Genomic DNA, 14,262 nt, shown 5'->3' on the forward strand with positions numbered 1-14,262 from the left:
ACAAACCAAATACCAAGATTTACATTGTGAAATAGTAACCTTTCGAAATTGTCCTAAAATTTCTGAAAAGACTTGTATGATCTGTACCAAATAAACCTACAACCAATACTCACCAGACACCTTGTATGTATCATCTAATGATATCGTGAACAGAGTGATCAACAAATCTTCTGCTGATGGCAACAATAGACAGTTCTTAGAACTGATGAAGAAACTTTGTGTAGCCTTGGAAACAAACTTAACAGCTATATCTGTGTTGTTAGGGTCCGAGTTGTCAGCCAATGACAGCAGTGTTTGGTGTACAATATGTAATATCTGTTTGATATGGTCTTCTCTGATTACTTGATCTGAAATAAGATTCTAACATGTATACATAACACAGATATTGTCATCTCATAAGTGGCAAGCTGTTTTACTAAAATTGTTACAAGGGTAATGTGGAGTGATAATACAAATATTTGTTGAAATCATTTACATGGAAGTACACAAAAAAAAAGCCAGCAATTCAACAGAGATTCAGTAACAATTTGATCAAATTAAAAACATTGTACTAAATTTCTATTTCTAATGCAGTATATCAGTCAGACACCAAGATTAAAGTTTTGTTTGAAGATGCAGAGTTTCAGCTTCTCTTTTATCTTTATAGTTTTTGGTATCAAAATTAAATGTGAAAGAAAAATTTGGATTGAAGAAAAAGATTGGTGCATGATTGTGTTTTTTTTTTTAATTTTCAGTAGTGCTTATGTGTTTACTAATTCATAACTTTTCAGTGGTGTGTGTGTGAGTCTCAACATTCAATCTTTTTTCTTAATCTTCTTCAAAAATTTGGTACTTCGACCTTCCAGCAACTTTTCTATTCTTAGTGACAGAAAATAAAGAAACATAAAAAATAAAAGCAATGATACCTGAGTTGTGATCTGCAGTGAGAACCAATGATATAACATCCCATCCAAACTGTATACTAGTCTGGTTATCAACCACTGGTTTGGTGCTCTCTTTACAGACGACTGTTGCTATGTCAACCAGTTTATTTCCCAGTATGTCACTATGTAACCATGTTTTGATACTACTAAACTCAGACTGTAGTCTGATACATTTGGTTAGAAGATGGTAGAAAGCTTCAAAATTCTGAACAGTCTGAAAAATATTACCAAGGTCAGGTAAATATCAACATTTTCATGGCCTTCTTCAATTATACTTTCAATATGCATTTATGCAAAATTTTACAATACTTGGTCAACTCGTAGGAAAAATGAATATTTTTTCTTCTAGATAAAGATTTTAAAAAGTATTTTGTTAAATCTTTCACCATGTTGATCAAACAACATATCAAGAAACTAAAACATATAAAATGTTTATGCATGTAATTATTTCAAATAAGACTTTTAAATTTCTAACCAAATTCAATATGCTTTATCTGAAATTTGCCAACCAAAGGATAATCTCCCCTTGAATTTTTTGACAGATGTCATTTCTGTCCATTTTCTTCACTTAAATTTTACAATTCTCTACATAAACATACCTCAGTCAATGTCTGGAGAAGTACAGTCAGTGAACTGTTTTCTAGTAATGCAATAAACGTACAGATGATACTTATTATTTGTTTTTGATCTGCTGCGTTTTCTTCTGATTGGGCATGCTCAAGCCATGGTAAACAAACATTGAACACAAAATAATTTGAATGACTTTCATCTGTCTCAATGTCACCATGGCAACTTTCTATTACAAGTTTTATGGTATCTTCTGCTGGCTCTATTTCCATTAAAGCTGCAAAAAGATGCAAGCTAGGTGGATTCCATTGTTTGTGAGCATTCTGAAAACCATGTATGGCTAATTTTTGTACAAAAGTACTCATGCCTTTTGTTAATCTAATCCGATCTTGATCTTTTGGAGAAAGTTCAAATGAGTTCATATCAACACTGGGTTTTACTTTTTCCGGTTTTCCTTTTTCTGCAGCTTGTGGATAGACTAAGTTTTTCACAAGAAGCATCACACGATCTACTACTCTCATACTATCATCCTGAACTTCCTCACTTAGCCTCTCTTTCACTTTATCTGATAATTCTGACCAATAGGAGAGCAGAGTTTCTCTGACATCATCAGTTCCCACATTTTCCAATTTCTCCAGAGCACTTCCCATCATGCAATATAAAGGTGACTTGTACAATTCTGATTCCTTCTCTATTATGGATGAAACAACAACTGGTAATAGCTAAAATAAATATAAACAAATTAAAGAATGTAATGATTTACAAAAATTCAGAGGCATTATTTTGAAATAATTGTTCAAACCTTAAAATATTGTAGCCATTTCAGAACTGTTTGATTATTATTTGCGCTGTAAACTAGACGACCTGTGGTCGATGAACTGGCACAGATGATTAACTGTCAAACTCATTTTGAGTACACATACAGGTGAATGTCAACAAAATACATAAGACAGATTAAATTTAAATAATCTCAATTATTCCCATGCCTGATCATATGGAGTATTATTTTTCCCATACCTGATCATGGAGTATTATTTTTCCCATACCTGATCATTGAGTATTAATTTTCCCATACCTGATCCTGGAGTATTATTTTTTCCATACCTGATCATGGAGTATTATTTTTATGAATGTCAAATCACTGCCTGTGCTGGTCACCTCCTTCATCATAAACTGACTACATTCTATAAAAGCTCTAACAAAGGCAATGCATTCACTGGTGTTAGTCTGAACTTGTTCTTTACTAAGTCTAGAAAATAAATTGTGTTTTGTTTTTATATAAACATGTGCTAGAGTGTTTTTAATAAATAATTTATAAATAATTATAAACTGGATATATATCTTTGAAACTCGTGATAAATTATTAACTTTAAGCTTGAAATAGAGATGATTTTCTGCTCTTTGGTCAGGTTGTCGTCTCTTTGACACATTCCACATTTCCATTCTCAATTTTATCTGAAAAGTTAAAAAAAACAAAAAATGTACAAATTTCACTCCTATCTAAAAATATAATCTAAGACTAGCTACATTGACATGTTGCACTTCATTGCTTTTTCAGCAAATGCATATACAAACTTTTCTTCGTAAGTTTGTCATTAAATACACTGATCATGACAGACATCAGAAATATTGAGTCAACACACACTTTTTATTGTTTCATTTCTATGGAAAACTTACCCCAGTTTCATGTGGTTCAGGAATTCTAAATATATCTTGTTTTCTTCCTTCAGTAAATCAGGTGGTACCTTACTTATAAAGGGAAGTAAATCTGGTGCAATCAGAGAACAGTTTCCATAGCAACCATTTTCTAATAAGTTCCTTAGTTTTGGCCATAATGATTTTTCTATGCTTACATCTGTCCAACAGTCCTGTAAAAATATAAATATATAAAGGTAAAGCAATATATAAATTTCTTGTCATCTATAATCTTAATTATTGTACTATATTCTAATAAACTTTTGTTGTTTTGTACAAATAGATTTTACCGATGCTTCATATCAAACTACATAAAGAACTGACCTATTCAGGACTGCAACATTTAATGTCATTTGAATCTATCTTGCCTTTTATAGCTTGCTATGCAGTATGGGGTTTGTTCAATGTGGGAATCAATAAAGGAACCTATAGTTCTTTGCATCCACATCATTTGGTCTCTAGTGGAACACGTGTTTCTTTGAATTTCTACTTTTAAAGGGAAAATTCGCGATTTTTTACTTAAGGTTTAAATATGTTCATTATGACATAATATATATATTCACAAAGTTTTATCGCTATATGTGCAGCAATAAAGGAGAAATTCAATAATTAATGAAAAAATATTAACAACTTCCTGTAGGTCGTGACGTTTTCTCCTGGTTTTTGCATGCCGGGATTTAAAATACAATCATTAAAAGTCTTGGTTTTTAATGACATTTAAACGTAATCGTAAGCGCGCCGATGACTTATGCTTCATCTAATAACCAGCCGATAATAAGAAGATAAAACGCACAGACGTGCAATTGTACATATTCATGAGATAAATTTTCTTTGTTAAACCTATATATCCGAATTAATTTTTTAGACAACACAAAAAGTTATAAATTTATTTTTAATTAATTCATTTTCGGACTGATAAAGTGAACAAATTAAAATACAATAATCTGTAAAGACAACATGTTGGTGTACTCTTATATATTGACCTTTTACTGTCTCTGCTATGACTAGGTTTATACGATGTATATTCACGGTTCTGTGGCAATACTTGTAGATGGCTTGTTGAAAGGTAAATTGTTATTTGCACTTCGGTATTTAACCACGCCTCTAGGGCACACCTTGCCAGGTGTGACTGTCTATTTGGATCAGTGGGTTATAAAACAAGGGAGCATTTAATACACACATTAAAAATACATATTCAAGTTGGTGACAAATGAAAATAGATCGCCGTGGAATTATTTAATTATATTTGGTGCTATTATTTATTTGAATTCAAATAAATTAATTTACTTACTTAAATAGAAATAAACAATTTTCGGTTAAAGACGGGAAACTTAATTCATGTGTCAGAATGAAATGATATACACCTCTTGTCCTTGATTTATGTCTCATAAAAAAGGGGAACTTAGAAATTAGAAATAGCTTTACCAAAGCATTTTGATTGTCTTTATCAGGCAAAAAAATGTACGAGAACACTTACATTTAGACTTTTGAAACCCATGTATTAATTAATATCTGAAACTATCTGAAGATAACTCTACGGAAGCGGAATATAAAATGTACGAATAAAGAAAAAATACTTTTGTTTTTAAATCTTTGCACATTAATGATTAATTATTGTTATCTATTGTTCATTTAATTACTTAATTAGTTCCTAAAATATGTCTACCGCTTGGCATTAAATCTCGGTGTGGTAGGAAACGATTATTACATATAGATTATATTATTTGGATGAGGATTTGAGCTAGCCTATAAAAACACATTAATTAGTTAACATATATTCGAGATTGATTACATACTGTTGGCATACGTGGACTAGTCTATTTACAAAACTTTTATTACAATTTACACAAAATGTATGTTTCTTTCTTATCTTCAATGTATACATGTATATATTTTAAATTGCGCTATAGTTCCGTTACTTTCTATCCAGGCGTATAAACGAATCGTCGACAAGTGCGTACATTTTTTAAATCAATATTTCTGGTATGTTCCAATATTGATAACGAGTATATATTACATCTTCCCAAATTCACCCTTGGAAAAAATATTTAAATAGATTTTTATTTCTTCAAATCTTTTTTTTGGGGGGTATTATTTATATTTTTATAACTAATATTCTTTACACCAGAAATGTTATTTATAAACAAGCGTATGAGTTAAGTAATCACTAGCATATTATATCACTTTCGGACACGCAAGACAGAGATGTATATTATACACCTGATAGTTCAAAATAGAAAGTTATAAGTTATCGGCCGTGTACACTGACCAATACCTACAGAAGTGAAACGATGCATGAACTTGCAAGCCCGACAGGAAATCGCTTGAATACCTGGACGTGTCATCTCACACCCCTCACAATACCTTTGGGAGTAATACCTTTAGCCATGCTGGTGATCAGATGAGGGAAGATCCGAATTTATTTGAATAAAGTTTATTACTTTAAAGAATTATGAACGAATTAGATTTTCGAAAACAATTTTCACGGAACACTTATTTAAGATTTTAACTTTGACTTTTTAACTAATTCAAATATTAACAGTTTAAAAATAACAGACTATGGTTATTTAAAACAAAATAAGAACGTTTTCCGTATCAAGTTAGTTAGTCAGATTAAACAACCATACGATTGACAAGATATCGACACGCAATTACGACTTCATCGGTTAATGTAGTTTTGGTCCTTTGTGGTTTATAGAAATATCGTGATTATTAATCGTAGAAGATGACAAAATGGCGGAACGCAGAGAATTGATACTCAAAATTTAAAATCGATGGTGATCTCTTATCTAGCGGAATAAAACTTTAATATCTATGAATTTGAGAATTTTTATACAGAATGGACATAATATCAATTTTTGATTTTTTTGCGAAGTTTCCTTTTAACCCTTTCGCCGATGAGTCCCGGTTTACCGGGATTCACGCTTCAGACAGCTGACGATGAGTCCCGTTTTACCGGGATCGGAATACCTCTTTTATATTTCCCGCTTAAAACAGTGCAAACATGAGTTATCTTTCTTTGATGAATACCCGGATGAAAGTGTAAACATGGCGCTTCCGTTTGTTGAAAACCGTGTCAAAATCAGAGGAAATTTACGGAATTTACGAGAATTTGAAATGAGGGAACATTTTTTTTGCAAGAATATGGAAGAATTGAAGCCAAACTAGTATACTTTTTTGACAAAAAATGTCGTTTTATGTACAAAACACTTGGAATGGACATCGTTCAGTGTGAGGAATTTGTACAGCCTCATAAAATATTTCAAAATTTTGCCGTTTTGGGTTAAAAAATTACGATTTGGGGTCAAAGAGCAGAATTTGGGGAATTTCACCTAGATAATGCCGAAAATTTGAAAACTTGAATATTTTATGAGGAAAAAATCATCAAAACATGAACAAAACTGTGAACATGGTGTTAGTGAATGAAATAAATACACAAATAACTACAAATAAGTTTTTATTGACATTTATTATGAAGATCTCCCACTTGAGTAATAGTAGCCAGGGAAGCCATCGTCTCGGAGTAGCTTCTGTCTGGGCAGCAATCGGTGAAAGGGTTAAGGTGATATGGTTGTCTTTTGCCATCTTGGATTGTAAAAAACAGAAAATCTATGGTCCAGATTTTCAATCAAGTTAGCAAAATTTGATGCAGGAATGCAGATAACTAATGTGAATTTGCATTTAAAAGAACAAATTTATAAGATTATAACTTATATTAATATTTTTCCAAGTGTAGATAATTTTTGCTTGTTTTCAATGTTTTTAAATTAGCATTTTAAGGGGAGGTAACTCTCAAATAGTGCATGTTCTGAAGGAATCTACATGGAATTTTGCAATTTGTATTTTATGCTGAGTTCACATGTAATTTGAATTCAATTTGCATTAACTGATTCAAATTAGTTTAATTTGCATTCGAAACGCTTTACGTCTGAACATCAATTATAATTCGAATTGCAATGCGCGTCAAATTCACTTAACTGTCTTAACAACGTTAACTTTTAATTAGTATTAACAAAAACATATTTCTAATGCGAATTGGATAATTTTAATAAGCCAATTGGAATCAATTCGAATTAAAAAAGAAGAGTGTGTGAACAAGATTAGCGAATTCGATTTGCATTTAATTCGAATTCAATTCAAAATTAAATGTACGTGTGAACGAGACATTAGCCTGAAAAAACTTTTAATATTTTTAAAGCATTTTCTAAAAGCTATCTTCTCATATTTTATTTTGCAATTCTATCATTTAGTTAACCTTCTAATCGCAAAATGACGTTTTTTCCTGAATAGTCCATACAAAATTGGTCATTTTGTCTTAATCTGTAGCTTGAGAAAATGTGCGGCGACCTATCATTTTTATTTTATTTTTGAACATATATCAATATATACTACGTTTTGGCAAAGTATGAACAAGTTGTAAATGGTTTTCATAATATTCAACAATAGTTTTGTTTATTCTTATTTTTAAACAAAACAAAATAAAGGGATACATTTGCTGGTATTTAAATTCAAAATTTCCTTAATGATAATCATATAATCTTGTATGTTATTTGCAATATGATAATGTTTTTGTGACTAAAGGGCCTTTGATTAATCAAATGAGAATTGAATACATCTTTTTTTGTTTAATTTACCTTATCAAAATTGACAAGAGAGAGATCAGCTTCCCATACAGCAGGACAGATCACTGGATCTTTTTCTTACCTTGACAAAGTTGACCAGAGAGAGAACAGCTTCATATACAGCAGGACAGATCACTGGATCTTTTTCTTACCTTGACAAAGTTGACCAGAGAGAGAACAGCTTCCCATACAGCAGGACAGATCACTGGATCTTTTTCTTACCTTGACAAAGTTGACCAGAGAGAGAACAGCTTCCCATACAGCAGGACAGATCACTGGATCTTTTTCTTACCTTGACAAAGTTGACCAGAGAGAGAACAGCTTCCCATACAGCAGGACAGATTACTGGATCTTTTTCTTACCTTGACAAAGTTGACCAGAGAGAGAACAGCTTCCCATACAGCAGGACAGATCACTGGATCTCTTTCATCTATGTTGTTAAGTATGAACGGGGAAAGCTTTTTAGAGAATTCCTGTGCAACATCTGGCATTGTCTGACACATTCCTGCTAGGAAAGTATACATAGCAGCTTTAATCTGGAAAACAAACAATATAGCTTAAACAACAGACAATGAAAACAAAAAGAAAGTTGATTTTTTTATACAAATAAGGCCGTTAGTTTTCTCGTTTGAATTGTTTTACATGTCATATTGGGGCCTTTTATAGCTGACTATGAGGTATGGGCTTTGCTCATTGTTGAAGGCCTATAGTTGTTAATGTCTGTGTCATTTTGGTCTCTTGTGGATAGTTGTCTCATTGGCAATCATACCACATCTTCTTTTTTATATTGAGATGAAGGAAACACGCATTTAATTTAAAACAATGGATACTTTTATCTATGTCTGTGCTAATTTGTAAACATCTTTCTACTTGTCACTGGACTTGACTGATATATCAACTGGCAAACAATTATTTCGCTAAATGTTTTTTAATCCATTTTACTAAAATATTTATTTCTTTTAACAAATGTTTCATTTTTTGTTCCCATCTTTACAGATCTTTACAGAATAGAGACATTGGATAAATGTTATACAGATAACTAAATCGTTTAGGAAAACAGATCAAAAAAAAGTTTATAAAGTCCTTCAGTTTGTATTCTTTTACATCATGAAATTGTAAAAAAAAATATTGGTAAAAAGGTCATCTTTGTGTATGTCAAAACCCCTTTCTATAAAGTTAATAAACATACTGATTGAGACTTCTTATCAAGGTTGATTAAAGCATTAGTTACTACCACTTACTGAAGTAATTGTTGATTTTCCATGTTTCCAAAATTTTCCATCTTTCAGTAAAGTATTCATAAGGTGTTTGAGATCTTCAATCTGATTGGCTGGTAAAACAGTAATCAACTTTCTAAGAGCCAATAAGGAAGATGTTAACACCCTGTTGTATTTATTGACCATTTCATCCTGTTCAGTTGTACTGAAATTAAATGTATTCAATAATTTTAGAAATTCTTTTATACACAATTATATGCCTCTCAATTTTCTCATATCGTAGACACAAAGGACAGCAGATATATAAACAAATAATATTACCGTAACAGAAAACGTGACAAAATTCTCAAAGTGAAAAGCAAAATCTCATTTTAATATAAATAAAAGAACAGCTTTCCAATACCCCCTGCATTCCACATATTTTAGACTATCCAAGGTACAATAACAATTCTAAAAAAATATTTGTTTTTGTTCTTTAAAGCTTTTCATCAATATCTTTATAGAGAAGTGAAAACTTCAGAGCGAATGCAATTTCCATCATAATTAATATTTCCAAGGGGAATAACTTGCTAAAATATTTGATCAGCAATTATATTCCAAAAAAAAATTAGACATATTGCTGATATAAACCTATGATATCAGTTTCAATAAATTCTGGCAAGAATTGTACACATGAGAGCGCTAACGATGCAATTTTCCACATAATCAATGTTTCCAAGGGACATAACTCTTTTAAAATGATTGATACTGATTTTTGAATTTGTTGGAGACGTTGATGATGGGTGGTTTTCTATGTTCCCATGTTTCCAGGTGACAAAACGATACCAGGTAGTTAATACAAGTACTTACGTAGAATCACTCAATGTATTAGGTGTCTGATTTAGGAGATTATCCACCAAATACTAAAATACAAAAATATGTTCATTATATATGAAAGCCTAATGTTAATAACCTTAAAATTCTAACAACACTGATATAAACTATTATGAACTTAGAATCAATTAGTAATATTATGTCTGTAGTTTTATCCTTTACAAAAATTTAAAAGTACAAAATGTACATCTTCTTTTCATTTAGAATAAAACATTTGGAGTTGTCTCATTAAATGTATTTTACAGACAAGTATCTGTCTTCTTGGCTAGAGTGAATGGTATCTAGGACGTAGATTGTGATAGCTACCTCTGTGACTACAGATTTACAGAAGACAAGAGCATCAGTCTGCTTGGCTGGAGGGAAAGCTGTCTGGAAAGCTTGTTGTGCTGCTGTTGACACAGTTGGGTAGGTATCACACTGACACAGTAACCAACTTCCCATTAAACTCTTCAGATAAGGGGCCAGATTCTTCCTCACTCTCAGCACTAAAGTGTTCATAGACTGCTGGATACATTCTCTAACTTTATGGTCTATGTCCTGTAAGATTAAGTATATATGTATAGCTTAGGTGTGTAGGGAATGCTACATATACTTGAGTTTACTTGTTTTTTTTTGCATCTGGTATAAAAGTGCAGTTTTCGCAAAAAAAAACTTAAGTCAGAAAATCATCTTTTAACAATTTTCTTTCAATCAAAATAGCTTCTAACTCCTCATTTTAGCAATTTTACAAAGTTTACTGGACTAGGCTGTAGTTTGAAGGCTGATGGTGCATAAAGCATATATTTGGTGTAATTGTTCAATGACTATTAGGTACATTGTCCGTTCTTGTAAACATTATGTAAATTAAAAAAAAAACAGTAGTGGGATAATCTTTGTAAAACTGACAAACAAATGAAGGTGTACCTACTTTTTATTTCATTTCTTGATCATGTTGATATAGTATTTTTTCAAACACTTGTATTTAATCTTACAAGAGTTGATTTAATATATATCTATATGTATAAAATGTTGAGACAATTATTCAAACTAATAAATCAATTTAAATATCATTTTAATTCCAAATCAATGGACCCCTAAGGGTATATTAATTTATTACAGACAAGAAAATAATAAAAAGAAAAACATGTATACATCTTTTTAGACAAAAAAAATCATTAAAGCTGTCAAATTCATGTTCACCAATTTGACCCAAATTTTCATATTTGTTTTATAACAATGTAAAACATTTATCCAAATTATAACCAGGTGCTCCGCAGGGCGCAGCTTTATACGACCGCAGAGGTCGAACCCTGAACAGTTGGGGCAAGTATGGACAAAACATTCAAGCATGATACAGCTCTGAATTTGGATTGTGATCAAATTTTTGACATTACATGTTTTTTTTTTACACAAAACAAATGCCAAGATTTTACAAATCAATTAAAGATTTCTTCTTCAAACTTTTTAAATCTAAAATTAAATAGTTGACACAGCATAGGTTTCTGACACAGAATGAATGTGGTCTAATGAACTTAAAAGGTTTTTTTTGCCTTTGAGCAAATCACTATGCTGTTGAATATTAATCCTCTCAAAAAAATGTTTGAAGAAATTTTCTTTTTATTTATGAAATCTGAAATGAGAAAAATTTACCCCCCCCCCCCTTTTTTTCACATCCCCGTTTCCCTTTTTCAAAACTGATATCAATTCAAATTTCTAATGGAGTTTGCAACAATAACTACTCATTTAAATACATCATAAAATATTAAGATGTAAAAAAACTGCTTGTTATCACTGAATGGTAAAGATTATTTAAATTTATCAGTTGGTAGTAAAAAGTGTATATACATTGTATATTGTATATAACAAAGATTTAAGTTGATTCTGGACAAAGAAAGATAACTCCAATTAAAAAAAATTCTTGCTATTGCACAAATAGGATATTTCTTGATTACTATTCTGGACAAAGAAAGATAACTCTAATTAAAAAAAAATTTGCTATTTCACAATATTGTGCAATTAGATATTTCTTGCCATTGCACAATACTGTGCAATTGAAAAGACTTGCTATTGCACAATACTTTATATAATAATTTTAGATCCTGATTTGGACCAACTTGAAAACTGGGCCCATAATCAAAAATCTAAGTACATGTTTAGATTCAGCATATCAAAGAGGCCCAAGAATTCAATTTTTGTTAAAATCAAACTTAGTTTAATTTTGGACCCTTTGGACTTTAATGTAGAATTTGAAATTTGAAAACAGGACCAAAAATGAAGAATCTACATACACAGTTAGATTTGGCATATCAAAGAACCCCAAGGATTCAATTTTTGATGAAATCAAACAAAGTTTAATTTTGGACCCTTTGGACCTTAATGTAGACCAATTTGAAAACTGGACCAAAAAAACTTCAATAATCAAGAATATAAGTACATTTTTAGATTCAACATATCAAAGAACCCAACCGATTCATTTTTTGTCAAAATCAAACTAAGTTTAATTTTGGACCCTTTGGACCTTAATGTAGACCAATTTGAAAACGGGACCAAAAGTTGAGAATCTACATATACAGTTAGATTCGGCATATCAAAGAACCCCAATAATTCAATTTTGATGAAATCAAACAAAGTTTAATTTTGGACCCTTTGGGCCCCTTTTTCCTAAACTGTTGGGACCAAAACTCCCAAAATCAATACCAACCTTCCTTTTATGGTCATAAGCCTTGTGTTTAAATTTCATAGATTTGTATTTACTTATACTAACATTATAGTGCGAAAACCAAGAAAAATGCTTATTTGGGTCCCTTTTTGGCCCCTAATTCCTAATCTGTTGGGTCCTAAACTCCCAAAATCAATACCAACCTTCCTTTTGTGGTCATAAACATTGTGTTTAAATTTCATAGATTTCCATTTACTTAACCTAAGGTTATTGTGCAAAAACCAAGAAAAATGCTTATTTGGGCCCTTTATTGGCCCCTTATTCCTAAACTATTGAAACCAAAACTCCCAAAATCAATCCCAATCTTTCTTTTATGGTCATAAACCTTGTGTCAAAATTTCATAGATTTCTATTAACTTAAACTAAAGTTATGGTGCGAAAACCAAGAAAATGCTTATTTGGGCCCTTTTTGGCCCCTTATTCCTAAAATGTTGGGACCAAAACTCCCAAAATCAATACCAACCTTCCTTTTATGGTCATAAACCTTGTGTTAAAATTTCATAGATTTCTATTCACTTTTACTAAAGTTAGAGTGCGAAAACTAAAAGTATTCGGACGCCGGACGACGACGATGACGACGGACGACGACGACGACGGACGACGACGACGACGACGACGCCGACGCCAACGTGATAGCAATATACGACGAAAATTTTTTCAAAATTTGCGGTCGTATAAAAAGTCTAAAATAAACAATTTACAGGGCATGGGAACAATAATATGTAGGTTTGTTTGATTTTTATTTTAGTCCAGAAGCAATCTAATTAACTGTCGAGTTGACCTAGTTTAATTACAATATTTGTAATACATGTACCATTCTGGTCAGGGATCTAAAAGAAAATATCATATTTTCCCTACAACTTTTGATTGTTTCCAGCCATTTTAAGCCTATTAAGTTGTATTTGTTATAAGTTATTTTCTTACTTTGTTCATATAAGAGAAGATGCCAGTTTGACATATAAAAAATAGTTTGTGATAATTTTTTTTAATTTTTTTTTCTTATCTCTTGAAAGTTCAAACTTACAAGAGCAACTTTATTGTAGATTCTTGGCCAGAAAGGTAAGACAGCCTTTAGATGTTCTATGTCTTTCTCTTCACATAGGACACTGAACTCCTGCAATGCCTGTAAATACAAAACACATATATACTGCGAAAGTTGACAATGAAACATTTTTGTTTGATATTGATCTATTGTTCAAATTGTTAATTTTCAAGAACAATTTATCTTGAAAGATTATCATTTCTAATATAAATTTTATTTTTGAAAAACCAAGTGTTGCGTTTTCACTGGCACTCAGTATATATACATGATATATGCATCAGATTTCAGAATGCGAGTAGTTATTATTGCGATACTTACCAAGTCACATTTATAAAAATCCTTGTAATAATTTTTGAATTTACAGTATTGCAATAGATTTTGAGTTATGAATACCATTTTCTGACAACTACTGTAATTTTGAAATCAAAAAAATATACATGTTATACTAGTAACTACAAAATGTCTCATTGATGTTTTCTTTTTAAAAGCTAATTTCATAATACATCACCACATGTTCTGACAATTCTTTTTGGGGGTAAAACAGACTTTGACGGCATAGTTTGTATAATTCATTATAGCAGGTCTTTCTCCTTGTGAAGAATGGCCCTATACTACTATAAGTTAA

General features: G+C 31.2%; 1 protein-coding gene across 1 annotated transcript in view; it reads right to left on the reverse strand.

Moving 5' to 3' along the window:
* LOC139493264 (E3 ubiquitin-protein ligase listerin-like) overlaps positions 1–14,262 on the reverse strand; it is a 36,185-nt gene that overhangs the window by 18,449 nt on the left and 3,474 nt on the right. The window contains exons 3-12 of the mRNA XM_071281498.1: positions 13,620–13,718; positions 10,204–10,434; positions 9,874–9,926; positions 9,049–9,229; positions 8,170–8,343; positions 3,168–3,358; positions 2,595–2,739; positions 1,523–2,212; positions 906–1,137; positions 114–347 (exon numbers count right to left, since the gene is read on the reverse strand). Coding sequence (XP_071137599.1) covers positions 114–347; positions 906–1,137; positions 1,523–2,212; positions 2,595–2,739; positions 3,168–3,358; positions 8,170–8,343; positions 9,049–9,229; positions 9,874–9,926; positions 10,204–10,434; positions 13,620–13,718 — 2,230 coding nt within the window. The remainder of the gene's footprint in view (positions 1–113; positions 348–905; positions 1,138–1,522; positions 2,213–2,594; positions 2,740–3,167; positions 3,359–8,169; positions 8,344–9,048; positions 9,230–9,873; positions 9,927–10,203; positions 10,435–13,619; positions 13,719–14,262) is intronic.

The sequence above is a fragment of the Mytilus edulis genome, chromosome 10, assembly GCF_963676685.1.
Source record: "Mytilus edulis chromosome 10, xbMytEdul2.2, whole genome shotgun sequence".
Lineage (NCBI taxonomy): Eukaryota > Metazoa > Mollusca > Bivalvia > Mytilida > Mytilidae > Mytilus > Mytilus edulis.